Below are 12,816 nucleotides of genomic sequence, written 5' to 3' on the forward strand. Positions count from 1 at the left end.
TCCTCTTCTTACAAACACTGCCAGCGATTATTTCGGGTTATTAAACCAACCACAGCAGCAACGCTAACAGCAACAGCAACAACGACAACAACACCAACAACAACGACAGCGACAAGCACTTGCAGTTTTTGAATTGCTGATTAATTTTATTGCCTTTGCCTTGTTGTAATTGTAATGATAAATTCGTTTTTTCGGTTTTTGTTTTGATCAGTTGTTTCGCGTGCCGCTGCTACCGCCAACTCTGTCCCTCCTCCTTGCCATCTCACGTTCTCTCACTCTCTGTGGCTCTCGCTCGGGCTCCTATACCATTACCTCTCGCTGTCCCTCTCCCACTCTCGTCGCTTACTACACGTGACGCCATGTTGGGTGGCTGCTTGTGCTTGCTTTACTCTGCTGTGCTGTGCTGTGCTTTGCTTTGCTTTGCCTTTTGGACAATGTCTACCAATGCCGTCGCCAGCCACCGTCTATAATTTATTAATTGTGCTCAGAACGACAACGTCGACGTCGCTGTTGACGTCGCTGCTGCAGTCGACGTCGTTGCCTTTTTTGTTTTGATACGCGAGTTCGTGCGCCAAAAGTGTATGAATGGGTAAATGGTAAATGGGTGTGAAGGGGGCGTGGGTCTGCAACTCGTTTACTGCTATCAGTTAGCTCCTTGTTGCAGCAGCAGCAGCAACAACAACATCGACAATGCAACAGCTGTTAGGCGCCTTGCAATTTCCAATTGAGGTTACGTCGAGACGGCACGACAATCAGGAAAGCTTAACTCAAACTTTATTTAGACTCCGTTTTTATTCTCTTCATTAAATTCAACTTTTCGATTGGCCAAAAGCAAAAATATATACATACATAAATATTACCTTCGCCAGGCACTAGAAGTTCAAGACCTCCATTGACCCCAAGACAGCATAACAAATCCAGTTCAGACTTAAGAAAAAAATATAAACAACAATAAAATTGACTCGAAGGTCTAAAATTTTAACAAAATGCTAAAGAGACATTCACCTATCTGCACATTTTTAAAGATAAAATGTTATAACTCATACTCGATAGATACTTGTCCACTAGAATGATGAGGTGATGACAGTCTGCAGACTGAGAATTATTATAAACTGAAGTCAACATATTTGTGGCTTTTATATTTGTTCATTTCAAAAAGCTAATTTCTATTTCTATAAAACGAGTTTATAAAGTATTCGGTGAATTTGCCTTCTAACATAAATTGCTAGTACTTGAAGGACAGAAATCGGTTAATAAATTATTTATTTATTATCTATTGTACTGCAAGTGTTCGGTTTTAACAAAATTGAGGAAGAAGTTAATAATCAAGTAGGTAAAATGAAGGCAATCTTTCAGAATTGGAGCTATTAGAATATAAATATTTAACTTTAAATTCACTAAATATAATTTGCATATACACCAATTATATACCAATGTAATGCTTAAATATATTGATCCTTAAAATAGATATTACATTTTAGTGAGAGAGTCTTTTTAAATAATAAGGGAAGTGGAATATCTAGAGATATTAGTATTTTTTTAAATGTATTTAAAATAATAAAATATAAATCAGAGAAGAAAGATAAATGTGCGAATAAAATACTTGTCGTATGCTTAATCAAATTAAAGTTAAATTAATATAATATATAATATTAAAAGAAAGATAAAGTAATTGTCGTACACTTCATGAAATCATAGTTTCTCTTTGTTAATCTAGTAAGGATATGTTTCAAATAATGGTAAGTATCGTGTTATAGTAAAAAAATAATAATTTAAAGATATCAATACAAAACATAAATTGCGTGCTCAAGTATTTGTCGTATACATAATTAAACGAGGTTTTCTAAGTTTTTGGACATGTACGCTAGCTAGTTTGGCATTATTACAACAAAAAGAATTACTGTAAGTGAATTAACTGTGAGCTTATTAAATGTTTCGTAGTCAAAGTAGGAAGTACTTGCACTTGCGCTTAGAGCTGTGGCAATATTTTCCGGCATTGCTAAACCCATTTATGGGGCATAATTCAATTTACGGTGCGCCACTTTTGCTCGCCTGACCTACAACCAGGTAAAAATATAGAACATATTGTATATTGAGTAATACTCTCACACACACACAAACACACACAAAGAGCAAGCGAGTGAATTATTCTTTTTGATCGGCATTTGTTTCTCTTTCTATTCAATCACTTTTCGTATTCACGCGGTAACTTGTGAGTGTTTTGATTGTCATTTAATAGAGACACAAAATTACGTATTTGCCGCCGATGTCGTCGTCGCTGCTGTCGATTTGGTCTTGTTTGACAATTTCAATGGTTTTTCTCACGCTAAGCAGCGCTGCTGACGTTGAACGTTGGCGTTGGCAACGACGTCGACGTCGCCGTCGGCATCAGTGTCTCTGGCGCCGGCTTGTCTTTTATTCATTCATGCCTCGGCCTCTCGTTGTTTGTTTGCTTCTGGCCGTTTTTTCTTCTTTTTGTTTTCATTCATATTTATTTATTTAGCTAATAATATAAGTCAAATCGAAATTATTTATGATACCGGCATTGCTATTGACGTCGCTGTAGCCGTCAGCGTCGGCGTCGCCGACCCGGTCACGGAACGTGTGCCTCAGCTGTATTTGAGTAAGTGTGTGTGTGTGTTTCTCTTGTTTTTGTTTTGATCGCTATGTAAATGGCTGTGAGATGATTTTTATTGTTTTTATTGCTTTTTATAGCTGCCGTTATTATTGCTCTTGCTGCTGCTGCTGCTGCTGCTATTGCTGTTGTTGTTGTTGTAGTAGTAAGCTATCAGGGCATTTTATTGGCAGCGACTGTGAAACTCGAGTAATCAGCACAGCGTGGGCAGCTCTTGTGCTGATTGTTGTCAATGGTGAGTCAATGAGTAGTATTCAAAACAGCTGATCGCATCAGTGCGAATAGTAAACAAAGTCACAAACAAAAGCATTAACATAATTACAACATTTAGCGGTGAAGCTTTTTTGCTTAGCTTGAAACTTGCTTTTGAACTGCAAGTTGAAGTTGAGGCTGACAGCTTTAAAGCTTAACACAGGATACAAGCTCAAGCACTTGTCATTCCAATTGCAATTCCAATTAGTTAATTATACGAAGCGTAGTGCTAACGAGTTTCTGTGTTGTCCAATTGGCATTTCTTTCAATTCCATCAGCTGTGCTCTTGGTCGCTATCTTTGTTGTCTGTTTCCTTTTGCAGCTAGCAAGGCTTAAGGGCACACACACACACACACAGCGCCACTAACAATACTGACAACACAGACACACCTACATACATACCCATGCATAGAGTATGTTTGTGTGTGTTTTAAGAATTAGCTGACGTCGCTGCCGACGTCATTTCGAGTGATTCGCCGCAGCAGCATTTTTTCGCTTTTTTATGTATTTTTCTCTTGATTAGAAACTGCAAAGCAAAACAAAAAACCGGAAAAAGGGTTATTTTTTTATTGCTCACTTTGGCCGTCGCCATGTCTCCCACTGTGTCTGTCTGCCTGTGTGTGTGTGTGTCTGTGTGTGTTGTATTTTCTTCTTAACTTTTGGCGATTCGCCTCTTTTTGTTTTTTATTATTATTGTCGCCGGCTGCTTTGTCGTTGACTGCGCTGCTGACGTTGACTTTGCCGTCGAGCTTTTAGCATTTTAAATTGACGTTTATTATGCGCAGCTATGGCGCATTTACTCTTGTTGTTGTTGTTTTGCTTGTTTTTTTTTTTTTTTTTTTTTTTTTGGTGTACTCAACATGTTGTGCGAGTATCTCTCCTTGTTATTGCTGTTGTTGTTGTTGCTGTAGTTGTTGTCATCGTCTCGCGTGGCGCTGCTTCGGTCGACGTCGCTGCTCGTTTCTTTAGTTTGTTTTGGTTTTTAATTTAATCGTTTTTGTGTGCCCCCCGCCCCTTGCGACACGACGCTATCGTTATTGCTCTTGTTGCCTTCGCTGTTGTTGCTGCCATTGTTGTTGTTGTAGTTGTCGTTAAATGTGTTTAGCACGTGCTGCCTGACCGACCGGCCTCTCTAGTGTCAGCTGTTGCTGTTGACGCTGCTTCTGCTGCTGCTCTGCCGCTGCTGCTGCTGCTGCTGCTAGCGTTGTTGTTGTTGGGCTTTGCTTTTGCCCTTTTGTGTCTGCTGCTCTTGATGCTTATTAGCGAGTGCCATTCACTCTTCTTCTCTTCTACTCACTCAGTCAGCCAGTCACTCACTCTCCCCACATCACTCACTCCACTTCACGTTGCCTTTTCTCGTTTGTTCACTCGCTCCCATTCAATGTTCAACTACGTGCATGCTCATACATGTATGAGTAGGAATGTGTGTCTGTGTGTGTGTGTTGCGGCAGGTTGCTGCTGCCGACGACGCTGCTTAGAAACAAGTGGCCAATAAATTATGGGCAGCCGCAAAGAGCAGCCCCCCATTATTATTGCCCATTGAAAGCCTAATGGTAAATACACATAAAACCGTTAAATGCGTTCGTTCGCTTGTTTGTGTGTGTGTGTGCATGTGTTTTCATTTAATGTGCAAAAAAAAGGGTTCACTCTCTGCCAACGCTGACTGCGCTGTTTGCTGCTGCTGTTCGTTTGTGTTGTTGTTGCTTTGTTTTGTTTTTTTTTTTTTTTTTTTTGTATGCCACGGAAACTGACCTAAGCTATGCAAAGTCGGGAGGCATTTGCATGAAGCAAGCAACCCGGCAAGCGGCTCCGATAATGGAAATGTGCTCCATCTCCATTGCCATTGGGGTGTGAGAAATGACGACGCGTCGTCTCCCGCTGTCGCTGTCGCTGCCTCAGTCGCTGTCGCAGTCGCAGTCGCTGCCAAGCGCAAGTCATGCTTGTTACCAATACATACAAACAAAAACATGTGTTTGTATGTACTTTTGTTGTTGTTGCCTGTCACTGTGTCAAGGACAAGTGGCATCTTTGTTTATGACCACTTTAGAAATCAGCCAAGTAAACTTCCTAATCAACATTGCCCGCAGTTCATTCAACTTTTCACATATGTTCCCACCTACTTATGTGTTTGTGTGTGTGCGAGTGTGTGTGTGTGAGGTAATCTTGATAAGCTGTCGGCGTGCCTCAGGCCATGTCTAGGCAAAAGTCTAATTAGACGAATTATCATAAATGTCAGCATTGTCAGCCATCGATATGTATTACAAGCTGCCATTTAGATAAGATATAAATCACACGATTACACTTGTGTATGCACACACATGCATACTATACTATATACTATGAACTACTATATCTATGTATGCATTACTATTACTATACTATATACTATACTGTATCTATTGTCATCAACACACTTATGTATGTACGTATGTCAAAACTTTAATCTCTGTTGTCCTTTTATTTCTTTTTTAATTTCAGCAAATACAACTTTCCCTACTGAAGTCGTAGATAATTCATCTTAAGATAAGACGATCGATAACTGCAATCCTTGAATCAACCTTATGAAGTTAATGTACGATTATTTGCGTTATTGATTTGTTGTCTATCTCTTCTTTTCATTATCAATTTTTTCCAATGGCAGATTTCACATTTGGATGTTAAGAAATAAGTTAGGGAAATAAAAAAAACTAATCAAATAGTTGCATAATCACAGCTCGATTATCATATGAATTAAATGTTACATTCGTAGTTAAGAAATATAAAGAGTATATTATAGAAAAGAAAATATTATATAAGAACTGCGCATTTCATAGGAATAATGAAAAGTTACACTTGATCATATTATATTAAGTTTTTAGATTAGTATCAAAGATTCTCATTTAAAACAAAGTCATTTTTTAAGACAGTTTTTTGTTTAATATTAGCAAAGTTTTGAATATTCTAACAGTCTGCAGGTTTATCAAATTACAATTTATTTTATTTTAAATATTACATACATATAATTAGAATATTCTAATAAATTAATATGTTAGTTATTAATCATAAAGAAATACAAACTCTCTTGACTGGACATTCATCGTGTCCGCTGAGAAAAGAAAAATTAACGCCTTAGGGAAAGTGTCGTCTTAGAGGACAATTCAAAATTCATTTGCATCCACAAAGCTTAGAAATAACTGAAGTGATCAACTAAGAGATGAAATATTTACACTTGTATCTAAAGATAGTGAAATATTGACACTGAAGTTTTAAGTTTATAGCAAAATTTAAGCGAAATGTTCAAATAGAATCGCAACGCATCTGAGTTGAGATAAATTTAATTGTTTTTGTGGCAGCAACACCCGACATTTCAAATTGCGATATGTGCATAGTACGCAGCATATACATATATATTCAGAATATATTCCCCCCACTTTGACCACGACCCCAATAACAATCGCAGCCACCTCAAAATGCTGCATGCCCCCACACATTGCAGCAGAGGAAAGCAAAGCGAAGCACACGCATACAATGTGTGTGCGATGCGATGTATGACATTTTTGCAGTTTTTGTTTTGCTCGCCGGCTTCTGCAATGTCCCTGCCTCGCACCCCTGCCGCACCCCGTGCAGCCGTGCACCCGTAGCATGCCACGGTCGCACCTCATCGAAAAACTTTCATTTAATTGCTGAGAACAACAGCAAAAAACAAGTTGAAAGAAACAACAAAGAGAAAAAAAAACGGAAAAAAGAAAAATATTTGCCGTTGGCTTTTGTTTACATTGCTTCGATTGTGCCACGACATGGGGCATGATGAAGAATGGTGAATGGCGAATTGTGGAAAGGTGGCATGCCAACTGATGATAGTGACGTAGGCAGCGGCAGCGACGTTGACGTCGACTGCGACTGCGACAGTGGCATCGAAGCATGCTATGCGTGTCTGATGCGATGCGTGCGTGCCCCTTACCTTGCCACCTCCCCTCCCCTCTCCATCTCTAGCCTGCCACCAGCAGAATGTGTCTGTCAGACGTGCCCCAAATGGCTTTTCAATTGCCCCGGACCGGTAAACACACGAAGGAAACGCGCACAAAGCATAAACGCAGCTGAAACTCAATAATCAAAACAAAAGAACTTGACTTGGCCATCAACCAAGACATGTACATACAACATCATCTTTATCTTTATCTTTATAAATATAATAGTGATAATTATAATCATTGATCATTTGCTGATCCTTATGTTCAATTTACTCACCTTGGCTTCAGTCCACATTTTTATCTAAAAATCGATCCTTTGTGATTACTATTGATTATTTTTTGGCGCCGTTTTTTGCCGTATTATATTTTTTTAGTGTAGCAGGATCAGGTGGCAGGCTTCAGTGCCGCCTCGCGGGCAATGTGAAGCAACTACACCACATTGTGGCAACTACTTTAACTAACACTTTTAACACACAATTCAAATTTCGATTTATTTAATAATAAATTCTTGTTATCAAACTGTTTGTTTGTTTGTTTTTGGCGCTTCAATTGCGACAATTTTTACGTATTTTTTACGTGTGTTTGGGCCGCGCGTTGTTTTCGTCGTCGTCGGTGTCGCTGTCGTTGTGTGTTGTCTTGTTGTGCGAAGTGCAGAGTTCGTACTGAATGGCTTTGGACCAGGCCAACAAACAGTCAGCCAAAGCAACCAAGCCAGGCCAACGCAACCAAAGCAGCAGCAAGCAGCAAGCAGTCAACCAGCCGGCCAGCCAGTCAACCAGTGTTGCCCTCGTGCCGAGCCGATACGAAACGAATCGCAACGGCAACTCGGCGATGGCAAATCGGCGACTCGGCAACTCTGTCACATGCGCACATTTGTTGTTGGCTCTGCGAGTTTTCCGTTTCGCATTTTCAGTTGCGCTGTGGAAAGCTGCCAGGCGGGCCATGCCACGCCGAGTCCTGCTCTGTTCTGTTCTGTTGTGTCCTCTTCTTGTATCCTGGCGTGCGTGCGGCAACACAGGCAACTAAACTAAACCCAAGCACAAGCCCAAACCCAAACTCAAACCCGAACCCAAAGCCAAACTCAAACTCAAACCGAAAGCATCATCATTGAGCTTCACCATTATTGTGGGCTGCTCTATCACTTCCCCCTCAGCCCAAGCCCCTCTCCCTTTCATTGACAGCTGAACTATTTTAGTGCATGACAAACAAAGGCGGCTTCGACTGACGTTGTTAGCGACTTACGATGTTAACTCGTTTTATAGAGTCGATAATTGTGATTGCCTTCTAACGGTTTTAATCGAAGCAGTTCCCTTTACATCGTTATCGCAATCGACAAGTTATCGAGATAGTGCGATAATTGTTCGATCGATCGACCGATCGATTTCAAATATTTGCTCTACTTCTTTAATACGCAATAATATACATTAGTAAAGAGATATTTGTTTTTGCTTTTGAAGCATTTTATTCATATTTCTTAAAAATAAATAATAAAACAACGAAGAGAATTTAAGTAGAACCTTTATCAATTTTAATGCAATTTATCTGGAAGTGTTAACGGTCCTCCAACCGATAAAATCAAGTATATTATAAAGCGTAACCTAGCTACTTACCTCGGCTAGTATCAATAAATAACTTCTATTTATTTTTTTAACCAGACGAATTTTGAGATGGAATATAAGTGCAAGACATTTTAATTTTTTAAATGAAGCTAAATAATACTTATTTTATAAACTATAAAGACTTTTTAAAAATATAACTAAAATTCTGAAGCAGCTAGAAAAAAGTTAAAGACAAATTATCATTTCTACTATAATTTTTTTTTTATTTCGAAATAATATCGATGTGGTAGCAAAGATAGATGCACTGTTACCTAAGTGGGCAACTTAAACAATTCTGAAATATCTACTATAATTTATTGCCTTCTAATTATAATAGATATTTCTGAATTGTTTAAGTTGCCCAGTTTGGTAATTGAAAGAGATATAAATATACTATTAATATATAAATATGAATTTACTATTATAAAAATTTACTATTAAATTAATAAAATTATTTATTTAAGACGTCTAAAAAATATTATATAATATATTAAATTTATTCGAAGATTAAATTAAAAAAATCAAATATCAATAATTCTAAAGTATAGTTTTAATTATTTAGTGAGAAAATGTTAATTATAGAACACAATTAATAATTTAAAATAAAATTATAATTTTATAATTATTATTACATAATATAAATAATGAAAATAAAGGGCATAATCAATTGTTTATAATAATTTCATAAAAATGATTGAGGATGTGATAAAATATTGCTCATACGTATGATCGGTCGAATGATCAATTCACATTGCTTTCATGTGAAACTGCGATTGCAAGTCAGGTGCTTCATCATGAATAGCGTCGTCATTATCATTATCTCGCTGGCATTATTATCATCATGCGGAGCAGAGCAGAGCAGACTCAACCACATAGCCGAACGACCTTTTGCTGACTGACTGATAAAAGTGGGTGGTTGGTGGCGTGTGGTTGGGGGCCCCTGTGGCTGCTGTTGGCTGGCAGCAGCTTAGCTGCACACACAACATACACAGAGATTTCACATACACACACACATGCACACACAAAGAGCATATAAACTCATACACAACAACAGCAATTCCCCATTCCCTGACCCGACTGACTGCTGATTGCTTTGCTTGCTTGGTTGCCTGGCTGACGTGATGGCATTGCACAGACACACATACAAATTCACAAACACACACACACGCACTGTGAGTTATATATATGTACTTGTGTGTGTGTGAGTGAGTGTATATACCACATTCATAGAGCCGACAGTGAGGGAGAGGGAAGAACGAGAGATGGAGATGGAGAGGGAGTGAGAGCGAGCGAGGGATTGCTGCCGTTGTTGTTGTTGCTGTTGCTGTTGCTATTGCTATTGTTGTTGCTGGTAACTGGGTGGCTCTTTGTTTTGCACACGCTCCATGTCCCCCAAAATGCGAAGCCTCGTGTCGCTCACCCGAAGCAGCAGCCGAACGAACATACGAACTGTTCATATGTTCGTGCGATTCGCCTCGTTCGCTTTAATATAAATGGAGAATTGTTGTTGCTGCTGCTGTTGTTGTTGTTGTTGGTGTTGGTGTTGTTGGCGCTGTGTTATTTGCAGTTAGCGCATAACGAACGCCAAGCCAAGCCAAGCCAAGGCAGAAGTTGTAGCTAACAGGCCGGGGCCAGAGCTGGTCCAAGCCAGGCCAAACAACCGTCGACGGATGACGACGTTTTCCGACTAACAACGGACGCGCATTTTCCACCGTTTCGAGGCGAGCGCATTGAAAACGTGCGACGCAGCGCAGCGCCAATGTTTTGTGGCAAGGAGCCGACCAACGGCAACAGAGCGAAGTGGGGGATGTGGGGTGTGTTGGGGACAGTCAATGTGATTGCTATGAGGGGTAGAGAGCGAGTTGGCTGCGAAGGTAGGGGAATTTGGGTAGCTGGTTTAAGCCCTAACGATGTTGGCGCTCTGGCGTTGCTGCTGCTGTCGCTGCTGCTGCTGTTGCTGCTGCTAATGTTGCTGTTGCTGTTGTTGCTGTAGCATTCATTGTTCGCCTTCAAGCACTGAAAATGCCATTTGTTGTTGTTGTTGTTGCTGCTGCTGCTGTCCCGTTGTTGCTGTAGTTGTAGCTGCTGCTGCTGCTGTCGTATTTTTTCTTCATACATTTTGCGTATCCTTTTGCATGTGTTTGTGTGTTCGTTTGCTGATTTGTGCGCAAAACTTTTACAACATCGCCGCAGTGAACCGAGAGTAGCAGCATCAGCATCAGCAGCAGCGACAGCAACAGCAACAACGGTATCAGCAACATTAACGAGACACAGCAGCAACAGCAACGTCTGAAGCAGCAGCAGCAGCAACAGCATCGCAATCATCGTTGTTGTTGCCAGTTTAGACTCTGCTTTGTCTACGAAAGGTCGAAGCCAGAGTTTGTGGTCTGCTCTCAGACTCTGTTTCAATCTCTATTCTATTCGATTCGATTCGATTGCATTCGATTCTATTTCGCTCTTCTCTTTATCTTCTTCTTCTTCTCTTCGTTTGGGCTTTCAAGGGGCTGAGCAAATAGTTTAAATTCACAATGCATAGATTATTTTTGGGCGGGAACTTTTGAAATGGGAACTAGTCTTGACATGAAATTCTCCTTGCTCATTGATCACCTGAATGATGTTTATAAATGAAAGATTTTTATTGTTAGAAGACATATTTATTTCAGCCAACAAATATTATAATCGTATTTAAGTTAACTATTATAAAAATAAAATAAGTTTTGTAATTAGAACACTTTAATAATTTAAAAAATGTACATTCAGATATAAAAAATGTATGTATCCTATAATATAATAGATATTATATAATATACATTTCATTATTTTTATCTAATAATCTATTACACATTTTTTTACCAAACCTTTGATTCGTCATTTTAAATGTGATATATATATTTTCGTGTATCAATCCTAGAAGACATACATATGTGTACCATATAACCTTGAAGATCAATTTTTATTCTGTTTTCATCCAACTGATCACACAAAATTAATGTCACTTTATGTTCAATCTTAAATTTACTTATCCATCTCTTTGCCAAATTCTGAACTCAACCATTTAATGATATTTTATTCAGCCTTCTATGCGATTCTCATACTCTCCCCAAGCCACCCAATCAATTCGAGTCTTTCACTCGGGTTTGGGTTGTCACTTTGATGATTTCGGTTTTAAGGCTTATCAACCCCACAAGAACAGTGAATATTCATTTAGATATCTTTGACATATTTGCAATCTCTTCAATACTCAATATTTAAAGGCTACTCGAAAAGGGTTTCTTATAGAACAGGTGGAGCGATCTATTATCAATATTAAGGATTTCACTTTAACTACCAGGCATGTCATTAGTGAGAGCTTTCACTGTATGTACACTATATGATATACTCAAGTACATGCGCATTTATATGAACAGAGACACACACTCACACACACATACACACATTTACCACATACAAACACATACATCTATAAGTAAGCATATGAAAGCAAACAAAGCTGAAAATGCGGTAAACCAGTGGCGGAGTGATAAACGCAAAGAGGATAATATTCATATTAAATGTGTTTGTAGCATATACATCACAAGCTAGATAAATTGAATTATATGAATATTTAATACATCGAAAGTGAAAATAGTTTTCTTTATACTTGGTAGAAGTATTTTTGTTTTACTTGCATTAGGGAAGTAAACTAACAAGTATTTACTATGCCAAAACTTAGAATACGTTAACTTAAGATTATCTATAATTCGATAATAATAAAAAAAAAAACATAAATTAAAAGTGTTACCGACTTAAAAAAATATCAAAAAAACTATACAATACTGATTTTTTATGAAACTAGTAATCAAAATACAATTTTGTTTTATAAATTTAAAATAAAATTACATCGATAGTTCTCCATGTAGAAATTCTAAAATTCACGAAAATACATATTTCATGAAATTGATTGAATTAAAAAAAATTTGTTTAACACATATTCTTAGTTGTTTTTTTTAGATTTTATATTTATTAAAAAATTAAACTAGTGGAAGCAATATAGTACTATAACAATACATTATAAGGGAACCATTCAGGCCAAATCTCTTACTTATATAAAAATTTCTTAGAAAAAAACAAGATTTTTTAAAAATAGTACATAAGTTTAAAAGTATAAAAAACCTTATTTTTATTCAACTATAAGATTATTTTTATATTTTTTTTATTTATGTTAAAGTTTAATAATACTGAATTAGTCACCAACAATTAATTAATAACTAAATCATAAATTATATTATATAATATATATAATTGTATTAGCACATCATTTTGCTTTTAATATCAATAATATAATATAATAATATTCAACATTATGATCATTTAATTAATTATATATGATATTTTTTTAAAG

The 12,816-nt window shown here is 37.6% G+C and overlaps 1 protein-coding gene across 1 annotated transcript in view; it reads right to left on the reverse strand.

The window, feature by feature from the left end:
- LOC117573744 (AF4/FMR2 family member lilli) overlaps positions 1-7,211 on the reverse strand; it is a 37,610-nt gene extending 30,399 nt beyond the window's left edge. Inside the window, exon 1 of the mRNA XM_034257123.2 lies at positions 7,115-7,211. Within this exon, the coding sequence (XP_034113014.2) occupies positions 7,115-7,132 (18 nt within the window). The 5' untranslated portion in view covers positions 7,133-7,211. The remainder of the gene's footprint in view (positions 1-7,114) is intronic.
- Between the last annotated feature and the right edge of the window lie 5,605 nt (positions 7,212-12,816).

The sequence above is a fragment of the Drosophila albomicans genome, chromosome 2R (genome assembly GCF_009650485.2).
Source record: "Drosophila albomicans strain 15112-1751.03 chromosome 2R, ASM965048v2, whole genome shotgun sequence".
NCBI lineage: Eukaryota > Metazoa > Arthropoda > Insecta > Diptera > Drosophilidae > Drosophila > Drosophila albomicans.